General features: G+C 36.9%; 1 protein-coding gene across 4 annotated transcripts in view; it reads right to left on the reverse strand.

Annotated features, from left to right (window-relative positions):
* Positions 1-16,849, reverse strand: part of cntn4 (contactin 4) — a 155,666-nt gene that overhangs the window by 23,299 nt on the left and 115,518 nt on the right. For all 4 annotated transcript variants that reach the window (XM_081381410.1, XM_081381412.1, XM_081381413.1 and 1 more), the window contains one exon: positions 6,590-6,717. In XM_081381410.1, coding sequence (XP_081237536.1) covers positions 6,590-6,717 — 128 coding nt within the window. The remainder of the gene's footprint in view (positions 1-6,589; positions 6,718-16,849) is intronic.

Below are 16,849 nucleotides of genomic sequence, written 5' to 3' on the forward strand. Positions count from 1 at the left end.
GACAGTTAGGTGCTAGATCATATAGGGGAACATTTGTACGTCAGCAAGGATGCAGCGACGCACACGGCCCACGCAATCCAGAGTAAACGCTCAGGGTGGGTGTCAGATAGACGCCCGTGACACTCTCTCTGAAATATAAATCTGAAGATAATCGTGCAATTCATCCAGATAGAAAAAAGATGCATCCTTCTCCTCAGGCTGATTGATAACCAATTTAATGGGCCGCTCCCCATCCTCAGACGCATTACAAAGTGTCTGGATAAATGTCATCAATAATGACAGAGCGGACATGTTTGAGGAATGCGTTAATGAAGAGAAATAATGGAATAAAAGGTGCGAGACGACGCGGCGAACAAACAGCACGCACAGGGCAGACAGTGACTCGAAGTAATGAGGCAGGCTGAGGACCAATCACAATCCCGTTAGACTCTTTTTTGACTTCAGTTTGAGTTGAAAGAGCCATTATTGCTTTAGTGTGAAATCCAAGTCCTGCAAATGAGAAATAAAACATCCTTTCAAGAGATAATTCTGTTTTTAGAGACGGATAATAATAATCATGAGCCTGCTTTTCAACCTTTACGGTGTGAAATGATCTGTGGAGTTTCATTCTTAAATTAAATATCTTCAGATTAAAGAATTCCACTCTTGACTAATTAAATATGTCAGTGTTAGAAAGTGAAAAACCGTGCGAATGTACAACACTCGCACTGGTGAACAAAAATGGTCTTTCAATGAAAAGCACGGAGCGGAGACTCCACATAAAAGACTTATAAGATACTCATCCAGTCATCCATCTCTCTCCTGCTTATATATATCATCTATAATGCAAGTAATGCATTTTTAAATTATTAACCAGCCGATGGGAACACAGACAAATGAAGATTTTACAAGCAACTGGCAGAGAAAACAAACAATTTGCCTTCATTAACAAATATCTGATTTATTATAGACAATAGGCATTTTTGTACCAGGGTGTTTTGTTCTACCATAATTGTAATTAATTATGATCAGTGTTGGGGAATGTTACTTTTAAAAGTAATGCATTACAATATTGCGTTTCTCCCTAAAAAGCAACTAATTGTCTACTTGGTTACTTTTTATGGAAAGTAAAGTGTTGCGTTACTTTTGCATTACTTTGTCTCACCTGGGCTGGGCTTGCTTGTTTTTTAATAACAAAATAACAAGTTCTATTTTTTGGTAAAGGTAAAGGCCCTTCACACCAAAAGTGAAAAGAAGAGAAGGGAGAGAAGAGAGAACAAGAGAAGAAAGTTTATCACTCTTAATTCAGCAATGAAAAAAAAAAAAGAAACACGATTGTGCTTTTTATCTAAAGTCATCTCATTAGAATGGATGAATTGGATCGTTAATAAAGTGAGACTATTGTTCAATCTATGACATAAAGTATATTTGTATTATTTAACACTAGAAGTGCCAGAATTCCATAACTACTAGAACTGCCGCAAGCGGTCATTTTGACCGCTAGATTCCAAACTCTACATCTACATCTACAAACTCTAATCTTTACAGAGATTAATGCAATTATTGTATTAGGATATCTTTTAAAAACAAAACACCACCAAACTGTACATTTAAACAAGTTTATTTATGCATCTATAAATAATAATATCCGATGTCCTGAACAAAATGACGGAGCAGCCTGTTTTCATGTTTACACTGTTCGATCGCGCCCGCGTCACACACACACACACACACACACACACACACACACACACACACACACACACACACACACACACACACACACACACACACACACACACACACACACACACACACACACACACACACACACACACACACACACACACACACACACACACACACACACCATATTCCAGCATTGCAATCTTGACATCGCAGCCTGTTCATTATAGCCATAATAAAATATAATAATAAAATAGTCATATAAAAATTCCACTGCTCTGTTTATATAGTCGTAGGCTATAGCCTACAATTCGTACCATTTTGCACATGTGAAGAGGATGATTTTTTCCGTCGATATTGGAACGTGAGTGAAGTACAAAGCCTATAATAAAGAAATTCAGTGCGGTCAATCTGACCGTCTATGGCCGAAATAGGTAAATATGTTCATTTGTTTTTTTGCCTTATGTGTAATTTATATGAAAAACATTTTAAATAAAAATACAGACATTTTTAGGAAAAGTCAGGTACCAGCAGGATTTTATCTATTTTTTCAACAAAGTTATTGCAGATATAAAATTCAAAATGGTCAAAATGACCGCCATGGCAGTTCTAGTGTTAACATATTGGTTTCACTTTATTTTGATGGTCCCTTGGCTTTAACACATTCTGTTGACTATAACTATAAGTAACATTGCACCTACATGTCTACAAGGTCTCATTAGAGTGTTAATCAAAATAAAGTGTTACCAACATATATAAACAAGTAATCTGATTACGCAACTTACGCAACTCATGCGTTTACCCCCAACACTGATTATGATTGCATATAATGATATAATTGAATTTGTGATTATGTTAATAGATGTTAAATGGCAGAACCGGTATCATCTGCATCAGCAGGTTCTCATTTTATTAGATAGATAGAGAGATAGAGATAGAGACACAGATAGATAGACATTTGTTCTCCTATGGACACAATTTACACCAGGCAGCCTTATGGATCATCTCTAAATATAGAGGAATCAGCCATGTTAAAGAATAATGATGTGACTCATGCAAAAGACATTTGCATTTGCATCTTAAAAAAGGGCAAATGAAACAATCAAAGCGGTCACTATAGCAACCACTAAAAGGAGAACTGCCTTCAAGGTGCTTTATTAGAAAACCGTGGAGCTGGTGTCTGAAGACCTCCGAGAAGAAAGACAAAAAAATGGATTGAACCTTTAAGTAAACATGACAACACGCTCAGTCACAACAGATTTGTTTTTATGTCGGACTGTTTTTTTGGGGGAGGAAACTGCATTAAACTTTAAATCAAGAACAAACACGTCAAGTGTGGACTATGTGATCTCATTAGTATTCGCAGATGTTCAAAAGTACACATGTTTTTTATTTGGGCAGATACTTATTCGTACAACATCAATGTATGGACAGCATATAAAATGTAAAACCTTTTAAAAAACACTAGCTGGAACTGAAATAACTGATTTTCTTTACAGTGAAAAACAATATCTAGAGAAAATATTTGAGGAAAAAAAGTTCACTATATACATTTCCATGACTTCTTAATATTTTAGTAGTTTCATATTACTTTTTTACATACTTTTCCATCCCAGAGTGGAATGAAGTAGCTTAAATGTCCAAGCAGGTAAACAAGCTTAAAATAAATATAAAGGCATTAAACATTTAATTAATCTTAATTTTCATGTAAACAATAAAATATAACAATATAATATATATAAAGTTGTATTCACATAAAATAACTGACATTTTAGAAGCTATCCATTCAGTATGTTGATTGATTCAATATCAATCATATGTGTTATGAATACTATACTGTGGTTGTGTTTTTTTGCAGAACATAAGGCTTTAGCTTGGCTCTAACAGTGTCTACAGTAGTTTTGACTGTATGGTATAATTATGGATGTTATTTTGCTGATGCAGCATGTGTACGCCCTTCTGACATACTAATGGAAAGAAAATGGACGTTGACATATAGCTGCCAGTGGCGTATCACTTCTTTTGACATCTTTGGCAAGTGAAAAGTGCCTGGCCTCATTGCATCTATCTATCAATCGTGTTTAAGGTTCTCTGCCCCAGTCCATCTATCTATAAATCCCATTTACTCAACCCACGTTCCCCCTGTGTTATGTCAATAAGTTGATAACATAATACATTCGAATATAAAATGAAGGGGACTCAATATTTATTGAGTTTTTGATGGATCTCCCCTTGACATGCAATGATTTAGGGTTTCAATGCCTGACAAAGGTTAATGAAGTAGACTAAAACCTCACACTTAAGGCACAAGAAACTCTGCAGTTTGAGAAATTATTCACTTCTAAAAGAACCTGAGTGAGGCGATAAATATAGAGCTTTTAATAGACATGTAGTTTTGCTCCTTGCAGGATTACATTAAAATGAGGCTCCTGAATGTTTGTTAAGGACACTTAAAAGACTTTCTATAAAATAGCTGGAAACCCACAGCTTTTGATAGCAGTGCTGAAAAAGGCTGGTTAAAGATGGTTTTATTTCAGCAAGCCTGAAATGTAAAACTAAAATATATTTAAAGCAATTTTGTGTATGATCTGCCACAATACTAGTGGGTTGTGGGGTGGCGGCCAAAGCTGCTATACGATAGCTTAAATTATGACTATAAAAAGCTACGAATATGAAAGAAAATCCCAATTCAGACAGACTTCATTTTCCCTGAGGAGTTTAGGTAAAATTGTTTTACAGTGTGATTTTATGCCTCAAAACAAATTACCCACTGTTCTTCAGCTACCTTTGTCGACCTCTAAGAGGAATGTCTGTGATTTTGGTATGTTATTTTTTACAGTGCTTCTCATTTATTTTGACCTTCGCCAAATACTGTAATTAAAGCTAAATTTGTAGTCGTGCTGCCTGGTTCACCTTCATTATGAATTTTTGCCAACTTTTTTGGTCAAATAACAGTTGGTGGTTCAAGTACTGCTGGCATCCTATTAAAAAGAGGATTAAATCAAAAAGGAGAATCTCTGGAATTAAAACAGCCGTAATTTATTATTATATAATGTTATTATTAATTACATCTTTATTTCAGTTGGTTTTAATGGGTATAACCTTCTGTAAACAGCCACATACAGACAGAAGACTTCAGGGTTTTGCAAATTTTTTAAATGAATATGTTGGAACTGAACTGGCCAAACCACACAGGAAGTGGAATTGGAATTTTAATTTGCAATGAAGGATTTGTCAAGCGTCAAGAATTAGAAAATTGCAGTAACTGTATCTGTCAGAACTGAATGTTTTTGAATTTCAAATCAATTTAATAATTTTCTTAAATTCATCCAGTTTGGAATTTCAAAAGCATTCTCAATAAAAATCTGTTGATAAAAACATAAAGAGATCCCAATTCCAACTGAATCTGTACATGGAATCAGATGTGTCCCGTGTTATTAAATCATAACTTACATGCTGTTTAGAAAACGAATCTGCCCAAATATTGCTCAAGAGAAAGAGAAAGGAACAGAGAGCGATGAGGGAGGTAAAACACACACGTTGCAGAGGGTATGGAGACCTCCACTGAGTTGTGCTTACATCCTGAAAATCCACCCAGCCTTAGAACACTCCTAAGTGAACATGCTTGGCACCGCACACCCACCTCTCATTCATATTTAATACAGCATAATAACTCACTGCTCCAGTGACTCAACAAGTGTGATCTGGGTCCCTCCGGGTTCCCCGTGCTGGTGTTCTGACACTCCACTCCTTCATCTCATTAGGAAATAAAAGGATTCCCCTTGGCTAAGATCAGATAGCTTTGGAAGGTATATTCTACTTAGACATAATACAGATAAGCACACCGAAAAGATGTTGTAGAGCGACTTGGGTGGATGTATGATGCAGAATGTACTGTACACGGTTAAAATAGAGATTCTTTATTGGTATTCATGGTTCCATAAAGAACCTTTAACATCCATGGAACCTTTCCATTGTACAGAGAACCTTGTGGTGAAAAAAAGGTTGTTTAGATTCTTAAAATGTAAAAAAAAAAGAAGGCTATTTTAAGAACGGTTCAATGAAAGGTTCTTTCAGTTAAACATGCACTGTGACTGTCACAAGCGCAGCAGTTCATCTACATTAGGCTACTCACCAATCAAATAAGACTTTGGCGGGCGCTAAAACTCACTTAAGAGTCGTTTGGTCATTAATCGGACTGGTTTTGTTTCACTCATCATAACGTAAATTTAGCTGCAGCTAAGTGCCTTTGTGCGACCCACCTTTTCTCACTGTGTGACCCACAAGTGGGTCGCGACCCACAGTTTGAAAACCACTGTTCTATAGATCTTCTATTGAGCTTCTATTGGTGCATTCGCACCACAGGAACTGGGAATGATTTTAGTTATAGTTATAGGACTAAATTAGCTCTAACCTCAGCTACACTATGGAGGAAATCCAACGTGACTTTGAAGGCACCAAGTGAAACATGAGTATGTATTTATCCTCAACTAGCGAATTTGGACATCAACCACATGGCAAACAATTCTATCTAACATTGTATTAGACAGGACTGTTGAACTGATCGTAAACTAATGAAGATGGAGAATGGAGTGCTGTGTGCTCAAGCTGGCATTCTCAGCGCTGTCAAAATAAAATTCCCACACAACAACCAGAGCGCAGGGCGTAAGTTACGGCTTACGTCACTTCAAAGTTCCTTTTGGCGGTGCGGATGCAACCAGGAAAATGGCCCTAGGGGAAAATGTAGTTCTCGGATCACCTTGGTGGCTAGTTCCTATAACTACCAGGTATGGCATCGCTGTGAAAACCCCCTAGTGGAATCTTTATTTTTAAAAGTTGAATCCATTAATAATCCATTAAATACATGTCAGAAGAGGCTATATTATTCTCAAAGACTCCAAAATAACTGAATTCAAGCAAATACCTTTAACAAGCAGGTTCCCTGAGCTGCTTGCTTCGCCAAACTGGTTACGGGCGACACACGTGTACGTGCCAGCGTCCGATTTGGTGGCGTTGGATATCCGAAGGCTTCCACTCTCCAATATAGCAATTCTGCAAGGCAAACATACACACACATGATAATATTACTTCAAAGTGCTTCTGTGACTTTAAGCCAGCAATCAACAAAAGCAATTTATTTTTTGACAGGATAAAAGTACAATGACAGGTTTTGTAGCTCTTTAAGACTTGAGACTTCTGGAGAGATTGTAAGTGTGTGATGCAAGACGATCTAGACATTTTTACAGAGACCATTTCAGGAAAAAGAGTGCAATTTCTGGACAGTTTTGAAGGTTTTTCAGCCTTTGCACCTCACAATGAATCTTTTGTCTTGTCAGATCTCAAACCCCCACCTTCAACAACTGCTGTCAACATGTTTTTAAGAGGAATAAGAGTGGTGCTGAAATTCTGTGTTTGTTTGTTTTTTTTTTCTCAGAAAAAAAAAATAGTTGGAATGAGTATTTGGACAAGTTTTCAATGCTGCTAGGATATCTTCCATTTGCCATTTAGAATAATATATTCGCTTTTATACTTAAAAACTGATCCTTGAACCAGAATCAAAGCGATGTCAATTTTAACATCCAACATCTGTTTTTATGTAGGACAATGGAAAAATCTGAAATTATCTTTAAACCTTGTAGAGCACACACACATAAAAGGGTCTTAAAAACACATCCTCAAAGATTAAACATGATGTGGAGACCTTGAGGATGAAGGATAAAAATAGGGAGGGCTTCATTAATTCATGATGTCATTCTAATTATTCTAGCCACAACGCTCAAGAAGGAGTGAGCCATAAGCAAGTTTTGCAAAAAAAAAAAAAAAAAAATTGGGAGGGAGAGAGACAAAACCAACATGGTGCCATATTATAGATGGTACTATTTTGAAACCCTGTGATAGCTTGGGGGAAGAGATGTTTAATTGGTGTGGACAAAGCATTGAATATAAAAAATCCATTTCCACAAACTGTAGATTTCATTAATGACTCTAGGAAGACCCCAATAAATAATATATTTCTAATTAACACAGCTGAAGTGTGTCAAATGTAATGATAATTTGGTGAACACACTGTAAAAGAGAGAAATACAGAAAAAGATGTCATAAAACACACAATGGTGAGATATGTTTTCTGTACACATGCATAAAAGGTACAAACACATATTTTAGGCTATTTCAGCTTCATCTATTACTAGGAGCATAAAATCAAACATACACTCGTGCAATCTTCTTAGACTAGCAATTCCTGTAGAATGGGGACTGATTTTCCATGTGGCAATGTCATAGGATGGCAGCAGTAAAATGTGTTTACTGAGTGTGAAGAACTTAACTAGACTGCACAAAGCCCAGACATGAACTCCACTGAACACCTTTGGGATGAATTGAACATCAGTGCTTGACCTCAGTGCCAGAGAAAATCCCTGCAACCATGTTCCAACAGTCTAGTGGAAAGCTTTCAGCGTCTTTTACACATCTTTTACCTTAGTGGAAAATTAGACCAACAATCCCTAAAGTACTGTATTTTATTATTGAGGTAATCTGAGAACTTCATATGGTGAAACATTCATCTCATTCATATATTTTTACGAGTAAACTGAATATACTGCTCAAAAGTTCAGTTGTAAGAATTGTTTAATGATTTTAAAAGAAGCTTCCTGCTCAAAATACAGTAAAATAGTTTTGTGAAATATTATAACAATTTAATATAACTTTTTTCTTTTTTAATATATTTTTAAAATGTAATTCATTCCTGAGATGGCAAAGCTGAATTTCCAGCATCATTACTCCAATCTTCAGTGTCATATGATCCTTCAGAAATCAGAAATATGCTGTAGTTATTAATGTTAAAAAAACATTTGCTGCTTAATATTTTTCTGGAAAACACATGATATATATATTTTTTTCAGGATTCTTTAATGAAAAGAACATTTTAAAGAACAGCATTTATTTGAAATAGAACAATATGTAATGTTCACGTAAACTTTTCATCAACATCATCCTTCAAGTTTTCATTTATTTTCTTACCAACCACAAACTTTTGAATGGCATTGCATATATTTTCACAGACAGGAAAGTCCCACATTTGCAGGTCACAACAAAGCAGGTAAAATACAGTTTATCAGTAAAAGTGGTGAATTTTTTTCTCGCTTCTCTGTTATGCACCCTACCTCCAGAGACTGCCAACAAATAGGCCAGCACATTGTCTTATCTAGATCAAGGAATGACCTGCTTTTGTGCAGCTCTCCAGCTGTTGGTGATGCTTTATGAGTTACGATATATATATTTGTTTTCCATTCTCCTTATAATATTACTCTCCGTGTCTCTTCCCACCTTTAGACAGTTCGTTCAGGTATACAAGGAAAAATACTTTGACATATGGAGGATGTGCATGGATTTCAGATTCTGGTGTCAGAAAATAAAGTGAGACCGTACCAGAAATGAAAAACAACATCTCAATTGTTTCTCCTAGACAGCCATTCCAGGAGAAATCTCCTATTTCTCATAATTTTATCACAAGAAAATACGGTTACACTTTAGACATTCTACTAACTATTAGTAACTTTGCAACTACATGTCAACTAGCTCTCACTAGTAGAATGTAGCAGACTGTTAGGTTAAGGTGTTAGGGTTTGGGTTGGTAAAATAAGTTGACATGTAGTTGCAAAGTTCCTTAGTCAGTAGAATATCCGTTGGCAGACCATCAAAAATAAAGTGTTCCTGAAACGAATATTACATAGTTCCTGTAAAATTGCAGAAGAGTTCTCAAAAATATCTCAAATTGTGCTTAGGTTTGCCAAGATAACAGCAATCAGAGATCTCAAAATTAACTCAAACATTTATCATTAAATGATCAAATATGAGCTTTGCTATTCACAGTTTTGTTTCCAGTTTTGTTTCTCCTATGGAAGTTTAGAAGAAACATTTAAGGAAATTTAAATAAAATGTTCCTCTGGCTGGTCATTATCATGAGATACTGGCTTTTTTACTAGTTAAACCAGCAAGATTCGGCTATGCTGATCCACCAGCAAGTATACCAGCATAAACCAGCTTGAAAATTCATAAGCTGACCTTTCAGCAGAGTAAGCAAACCTGATGGACTCATTCTGACACTGATGGATTCAAACAGAGGAGACTCCTAAGGTTGGTGAGGCAGTTTGTGGTCTTGGACATACTTGGAGAGCACATCTATTCTTGGACAGGCACAGCAGTCCCTCTATCCAGTCTGAGTGGATGAAAATCTATCAATAATTCACCAGCAAGATGAACCTGAGTGCCGGTCTCCTCATCTCCTGTTCGTAACAGCTAATAAGGACAGCTGTAAATCTTCTAGCAGGATACAAGCCTGTATGACACAGCTCTGCTGAGCAGCTTAAATAGAGGCACTATGTTGCAGGGAATTCTCAAATCTCCCCAGAAGTGTGCTTAGAGTTGGTACGAAGACAACTAGAGCTATTATGTACTTTTATGTTTTGCGGGGGAAGACAGATAGGAGGGCATTAATAAGATTCATCCTGTAGGAGCTTTCCTCTGGAAATCATAAACTGGACAGCATGTGCTAAAAGCTTGATGCCTCTTCTGGCTGTTGTCTGGCAAAAAGTCTTCGCCAGAAACCTTTGTGAATTGGCTTAAATCACTGATGAATTGGTTAACGCACCTCTCCTGCGTCCCTTTTTATTATTCTTTTTTTGCTGTTGTGAATGTAAGAATGGGACAAAAGGCATAATTCTGAAAATCTTGTAATGAGTGGAGGAACATGACCTTAAAATCTGTTAGTATATTCTTTTTCATTTCAAAACATTTGCTCCTGAAATGGAAGCATGAGTGGAATAATAAAAATTCTGTTGACTTTGCTGAGGCATTTTCAGTCTGAGCACATCACTTAATAAACTTCAACAAGCTCTTAAACTCGCTCTTCAGAATTTCATCCACTTAACGCTAGGTCAAATAGAACAGTGGTGCAAGGTGAAATAAAAATGTTTGTAGTTTTAAGATATACAATTTGATATACAAAAGGGATGAAATTATTTGTCTGTTACAAATAATATTTCATTCACCACCGAGGAAATCATGACTATTCAGTCAGTAATAACTCAAGTATTCTAGTATAGAATATATATATATACATATACATATACATATACACACACTCACCTAAAGGATTATTAGGAACACCTGTTCAATTTCTCATTAATGCAATTATCTAATCAACCAATCACATGGCAGTTGCTTCAATGTCAGAATGGGAAAGAAAGGTGATTTAAGCGAGGTATGCAGCAAAGCATTTGTGAAGCCACAACACGCACAACCTTGAGGCGGATGGGCTACAACAGAAGAAGACCCAACCGGGTACCACTCATCTCCACTACAAATAGGAAAAAGAGGCTACAATTTGCTCGAGCTCACCAAAATTGGACAGTTGAAGACTGGAAAAATGTTGCCTGGTCTGATGAGTCTCGATTTCTGTTGAGACATTCAGATGGTAGAGTCAGAATTTGGCGTTAACAGAATGAGAACATGGATCCATCATGCCTTGTTACCACTGTGCAGGCTGGTGGTGGTGGTGTAATGGTGTGGGGGATGTTTTCTTGGCACACTTTAGGCCCCTTAGTGCCAATTGGGCATCGTTTAAATGCCACGGCCTACCTGAGCATTGTTTCTGACCATGTCCATCCCTTTATGACCACCATGTACCCATCCTCTGATGGCTACTTCCAGCAGGATAATGCACCATGTCACAAAGCTCGAATCATTTCAAATTGGTTTCTTGAACATGACAATGAGTTCACTGTACTAAAATGGCCCCCACAGTCACCAGACCTCAACCCAATAGAGCATCTTTGGGATGTGGTGGAACGGGAGCTTCGTGCCCTGGATGTGCATCCCACAAATCTCCATCAACTGCAAGATGCTATCCTATCAATATGGGCCAACATTTCTAAAGAATGCTTTCAGCACCTTGTTGAATCAATGCCACGTAGAATTAAGGCAGTTCTGAAGGCAAAAGGGGGTCAAACACAGTATTAGTATGGTGTTCCTAATAATCCTTTAGGTGAGTGTATGTGTGTGTGTGTGTGTGTGTGTGTGTGTGTGCTTTTATATTATCTTATATATATACTGTATATAATAACCTGCAAAGTAGCAAGTGTTCATCTCTGTTTTTGCAAATAAAACAATCAGTAACCAACAAAAATTATGCTTAATTCCATCCATCCATCCATCCATCCATCCATCCATCCATCCATCCATCCATCCATCCATCCATCCATCCATCCATCCATCCATCCATCCATCCATCCATCCATCCATCCATCCATCCATCCATCCATCCATCCATCCATCCATCCATCCATCCATCCATCCATCCATCCATCCATCCATCCATCCATCCATCCATCCATCCATCCAGTATTTTAAATGCTGAACAACAATAACCTGGATAAATTAGAATAAACTAAAAAATGAATCAGTGTTTTGAAAATGTCAATCCGATTCTCTAGTGAAACACCCACTGTTGTCCTGATATAACCTGCAAAAAGAGTCACTAAAACCCCCCATATGTCCGGAGCCCCTAAGGGAACATGGTGGTGGAAAAAAATATAAGATGGGAGAGAAAATAATGTCAACGCTTTTGTGTTCTCTCGCAAATGTTTTGCGTTCCCCCGAGAATCTTTGCGTTCGCTCGCAAAATGTTTGCATTCCCCTGAAAAACGTTGCGTTCGCTCGAAAAACTTTTGTGTTCTTTGCGAGCGAATGCAAAACATTTGCGAGAGAACACAAAAGCATTGCCAAATAATTTCCCCTCCCATCTCATATTTTTCTTCATGTCCCTTTAAGGGCTCCATACATATGCACATATTTATGTATAAAACATATACAAATACGTAGTCTAAAATGCAATAAAAAGATATAGAAAAGATGAAAATGTTTATAAAGTATTTAAAAAAAGAAAGGAAATACTGCTTCTGCTATAAATGCTCTAAGAGAATATCCAGTAACAGGTTAAAGTCTGGATTGTCTTAAGTCCTGATCCCATTGCTTCCTTCTCCCACCTGCCGTTTTCTTCATCTCTCTCCAGTTTACTGTAAAGAAGCTTTCATACTGATAGCGATTTGCAGACAAAGCAAAGTCATTAATTTTTCAATTGGCAGCAACATGAGTTAAAGTGAACACTGGCATTCCCAATAAAAAATTCAGAAGAGTTGAACTCATGCAAACAAGCAGCAGTGTGATGCGGCGACTATCAACCAGGCAAAGTTGAATAGTGACCAACAGTAGAGACTCGACAACCCACAGCGTTTGAATCGCTAACAGTGTGAATGTAGCTCAAGTTTAAAGGCAAAAGCTCATAAATAATGTTGCATATTTGAACAAGCTCCCAGATATGACCCAGGACAGCACATTTAAGCGGGTTGCAACTCTCCTGCACTAACTGGCCCCCTCTGACCTACCTGGAGGTTGTGTTCCATCAGTGATGTTTTTAAAAACATTTACCGGGGCGAGGACCCAGAGGGAGGGTTATGTAGCAGGGCAAGGCAGCGTCTACTGAAGGACCAGGTAGGTCGTTTTATCCTACAAACGGGGCACAAGGCTTGACCCAAACGTGAAGGGCTGATCTATGTTGAGGGCTAATACCGTAAAGAGAGGTGTAAGAGAGCTCCTGGCGTTACTGAGATGGATCATGTGTCCATATCTCAGTAGGCTTTCTGCTGGGAAGAGCGTTTGATAAACTGACGACCTTGTCAGTTGGATAAATAAACCGAGGGAGGCAGAAACAGGTCATTTCGGATCACGCTCTGTCAAGAGATCTGTTTACGGGAAGCCACCTTGATGAGCGTACCTTTGCTTTCGACTCCTCAACCTCAAGGTTAGTCGGCAATTACTGCCACAAGAAAAAAAAAAGAGCCTTTCAATGAGTTTCGCTGTTATCACTAGAACAACAGAGCAATCACTTGTTGGATAGGAGAGGGGAAAAATGGGACATGGAAATGTTGTCTTCTGACACTTTTCCAATAGCCAGGTAATTGATATTGATTTTTTTTTAGTGTATACGAGTCAATGGTTCTTAAGACATAACATTCATTACCGCCGCTTCTGACACACACATAACCATGTCAAAGTTTTACGAATTACAGCATCTATCTGGTCTGACTTACTGTTAATGTGGTATAGTTGCATTTATAATGCAGGCCTTATTGATTAAGTTCGGCATAAATCAGCAATACGGAGAAATACATCGATTTGTTCGGAATACACTGATACATAAAGGCAAAAATATGAAGTGAAGTAAATCCAATGTGCCATGAGCTCAACATCTCCGACGTGCTCCAAATTTGGGGCATATTTACAAGACAAACCACTGAAATTGGCTCACACAGAATTCACCCGTGGCTTTTATCTAAGTCCTCACGACAGGCATTATTTGGTTTGTCAGTCAGAGACAGCTCTTGGGTTTAATAATGCGGGTGTCGCTCACTCCATGGGTGTCCAAAGGGCTTGGCAATTCAGATATAATGGGAGTGATAAGAAATGATTGACAGAAGCATCTGGACACCTAGCCGAGCTCAAAGAGCAGGCGTTTTAGACAACCAACTGTGTACAATGGTGTTTTTCTCCTTTTGGGTATTAAAATAGCAAAAGAATGGTGGAGCTGTGAGCTAAAGCGGCTGTGACATTTCCTGCGAGCGCTCGGCACGTTGACCCCTCGTCTCGCGGGGACCGGCATTAAGTTTCCATGGCAATGCAGAGATTAGTAAAAATGAAAATGGAAGAGAGTAAAGACAAACGTGGAGGAAGAAGTATTAATCTCTACTATTGTAAACCCAACATACACAGGTACCAAATTTATATTCGTGCCACGGAGCTGAGTGTCAGTGGCGACGTCAAGATACATTCCCTGTAGAGAATAATTTGCAATGTATGCCGCTACTTTTCCCTCACCTTAAAAGGAGGCTCGCATTGCCTTGCCACTTATCCTGAGGTAATTTTCTTAACACATTCAACGCTGTTCAATTATTCAATGTGCTGATTTAGTATGGGTACATTCGGCTCTTGCCATTCCACAAGATAATTCTATGTCATTTCTCAACGTGAAATAAATTAACAAGGCACCATAATAATTTAGCTTTAAATCTGTTGTGTGCAATATGGACCTAAATAATATGCAAAGAAATATGTTATGCTCCGCTTTAAGCCACTTATACTATTAGTTTTTAAAACAGCAACATTTCCACTTTTAAACTTAAATATAAGAAATGTGTCCTGAAAGGTCTCAAAGGTGTTCAGACTTTTTGTCAATACCATTAGATATGAAATTAGATATCTATACATACTGTACATATATAATTCATTCTTGAGGACTGGGGCACAACAAGCTATACATAATACACACTGCCATTTAACAGTTTGAGGTAATTATGATTTTTTGGGGCGCAAAACTTTTATTCAGCAAGTATGTACACTTTTGATTCAATTGATAAAAGTGACAGTAAATACATTTTTTAATTGATCAAAGGGAACAGTCTTTATTTGTCTTTATTTATAATGTTCCAAAATATATCTATTTCAAACAGTAAACTTTATATTCACTGTATATTCTATCAAATAAATGCATCATGGTGAGCATAAGAGACTTCTTTCAAAAACATTTAAAAATCATTACCGACCTCAGACTTTTGAATGGTAGTGTATGTAAAATCCATAAAACAAACTGTGAAAAAAAAATTATTATTATTTTTTTTTTAAATGTAATTCCCATCATTTTAAGTAGGTTCTAATAGTATCGAACAAAAGAACAAACTACTACTTTTAGAGCGTTAAAATATTGTTGTCAGTCTGACAAAATCATTCATTCATTCATTCATCAAAGTGAATGCTAGATGTATCAATACTTACCTGTATAATTAATATTTGACAAATTATTTTTGTATGGTGTTGATCAAGATTAAACTTTATACAAGGATAAACACATTTTGTGAGAAAATGGAAGAAGCAGGACATGTTTAACATATTAATCCAAAACAATTCCATAACATAAAATTATATTTTTCAGTTCTGTAGCTTGTTTTGTCCCAGTACTCAAGAATCAATGAAATACAATGATAATAATAACAGATACAATGTAACACAAAACAGCCCCAAACAGAAACAAAAATGATGAAAATTGTATAATTTCATGTGTGCAGTGCAGGGCGTATTTCCAGTAGTAACCAAGGCTTTTAATTTCAGCAATATGTATCTCCAGGGTCTGCAGATGCGGAGAAACAGTGTTTATCAGGGCCAAACACTGTGGGCTTGTGAGTGTATTCAAACGGGGCTCCTTTAATCACAAATGGCTCTTCAGCTTCATTCTTTCAGACTGATATTCATCTCTCTTTTTCTCACACTTATATGCACACAATTCCTTCTAGGAATAAAAAGAGCAACACACACGTGATGCTCCAAATGTGCAAAGGGACCAAAGATGGATTACTGGTGCTGCGCTGGCACATTCGTTCTTTGAAAAATGATATTAGCCTCCAAGTCCCCCAAGATAAAACTAATTCTGCCGAGTCTAACATGGCACTTAGACTGGTAAAGAGCACGCCAAACTAATCACGGCCAAATCACTGCATTCATTTGCATTCTGGTTGAGTTTTATTTCACCAAATTAAACTAATTCCTCCTGAAGAGAGTAATTACTGCGGTAAAAAGGAACGGGATTCAAATACACTGGGGTCCAAAAGTCTAAGACCACTAGTGAAAATGTTTCTATTTTTATAGTCTAATACACATTTTTCCCATTTTATTTATTTCACATTTAATAGTTTTATTTGAACAATTATTTAACAATTAGTGAAGATCATTTGACCTTTTGTACAAAGCAGTTCACAATAAAACAAATGCAATAGTGTATCAAAATAAATCCAAATCTTAAATACTTCTTCATTTTAGTCATAACATTTTAAAATGTTACAAATTCTTAAAACTTTCCAGTTTTATACGGAAAAATAAAATACCGATATTCAAATCTGGATTTAGACATCTGGACCTCATTGTATATTTAAGAAAGAATAATAATAATAATAATATTTAATCTATATTTATAAACCTTTTTATAAAATAATTGTCCCATGGAGACTTTAATTAAAGTTGCGCATCAATTGTGTGAGACTGCAAACATAACATTAGTGGCAATCAATGTGCTGTCCAC

This window comes from Scardinius erythrophthalmus, assembly GCF_964197995.2.
Source record: "Scardinius erythrophthalmus genome assembly, chromosome: 12".
In the NCBI taxonomy this organism is placed as follows: domain Eukaryota; kingdom Metazoa; phylum Chordata; class Actinopteri; order Cypriniformes; family Leuciscidae; genus Scardinius; species Scardinius erythrophthalmus.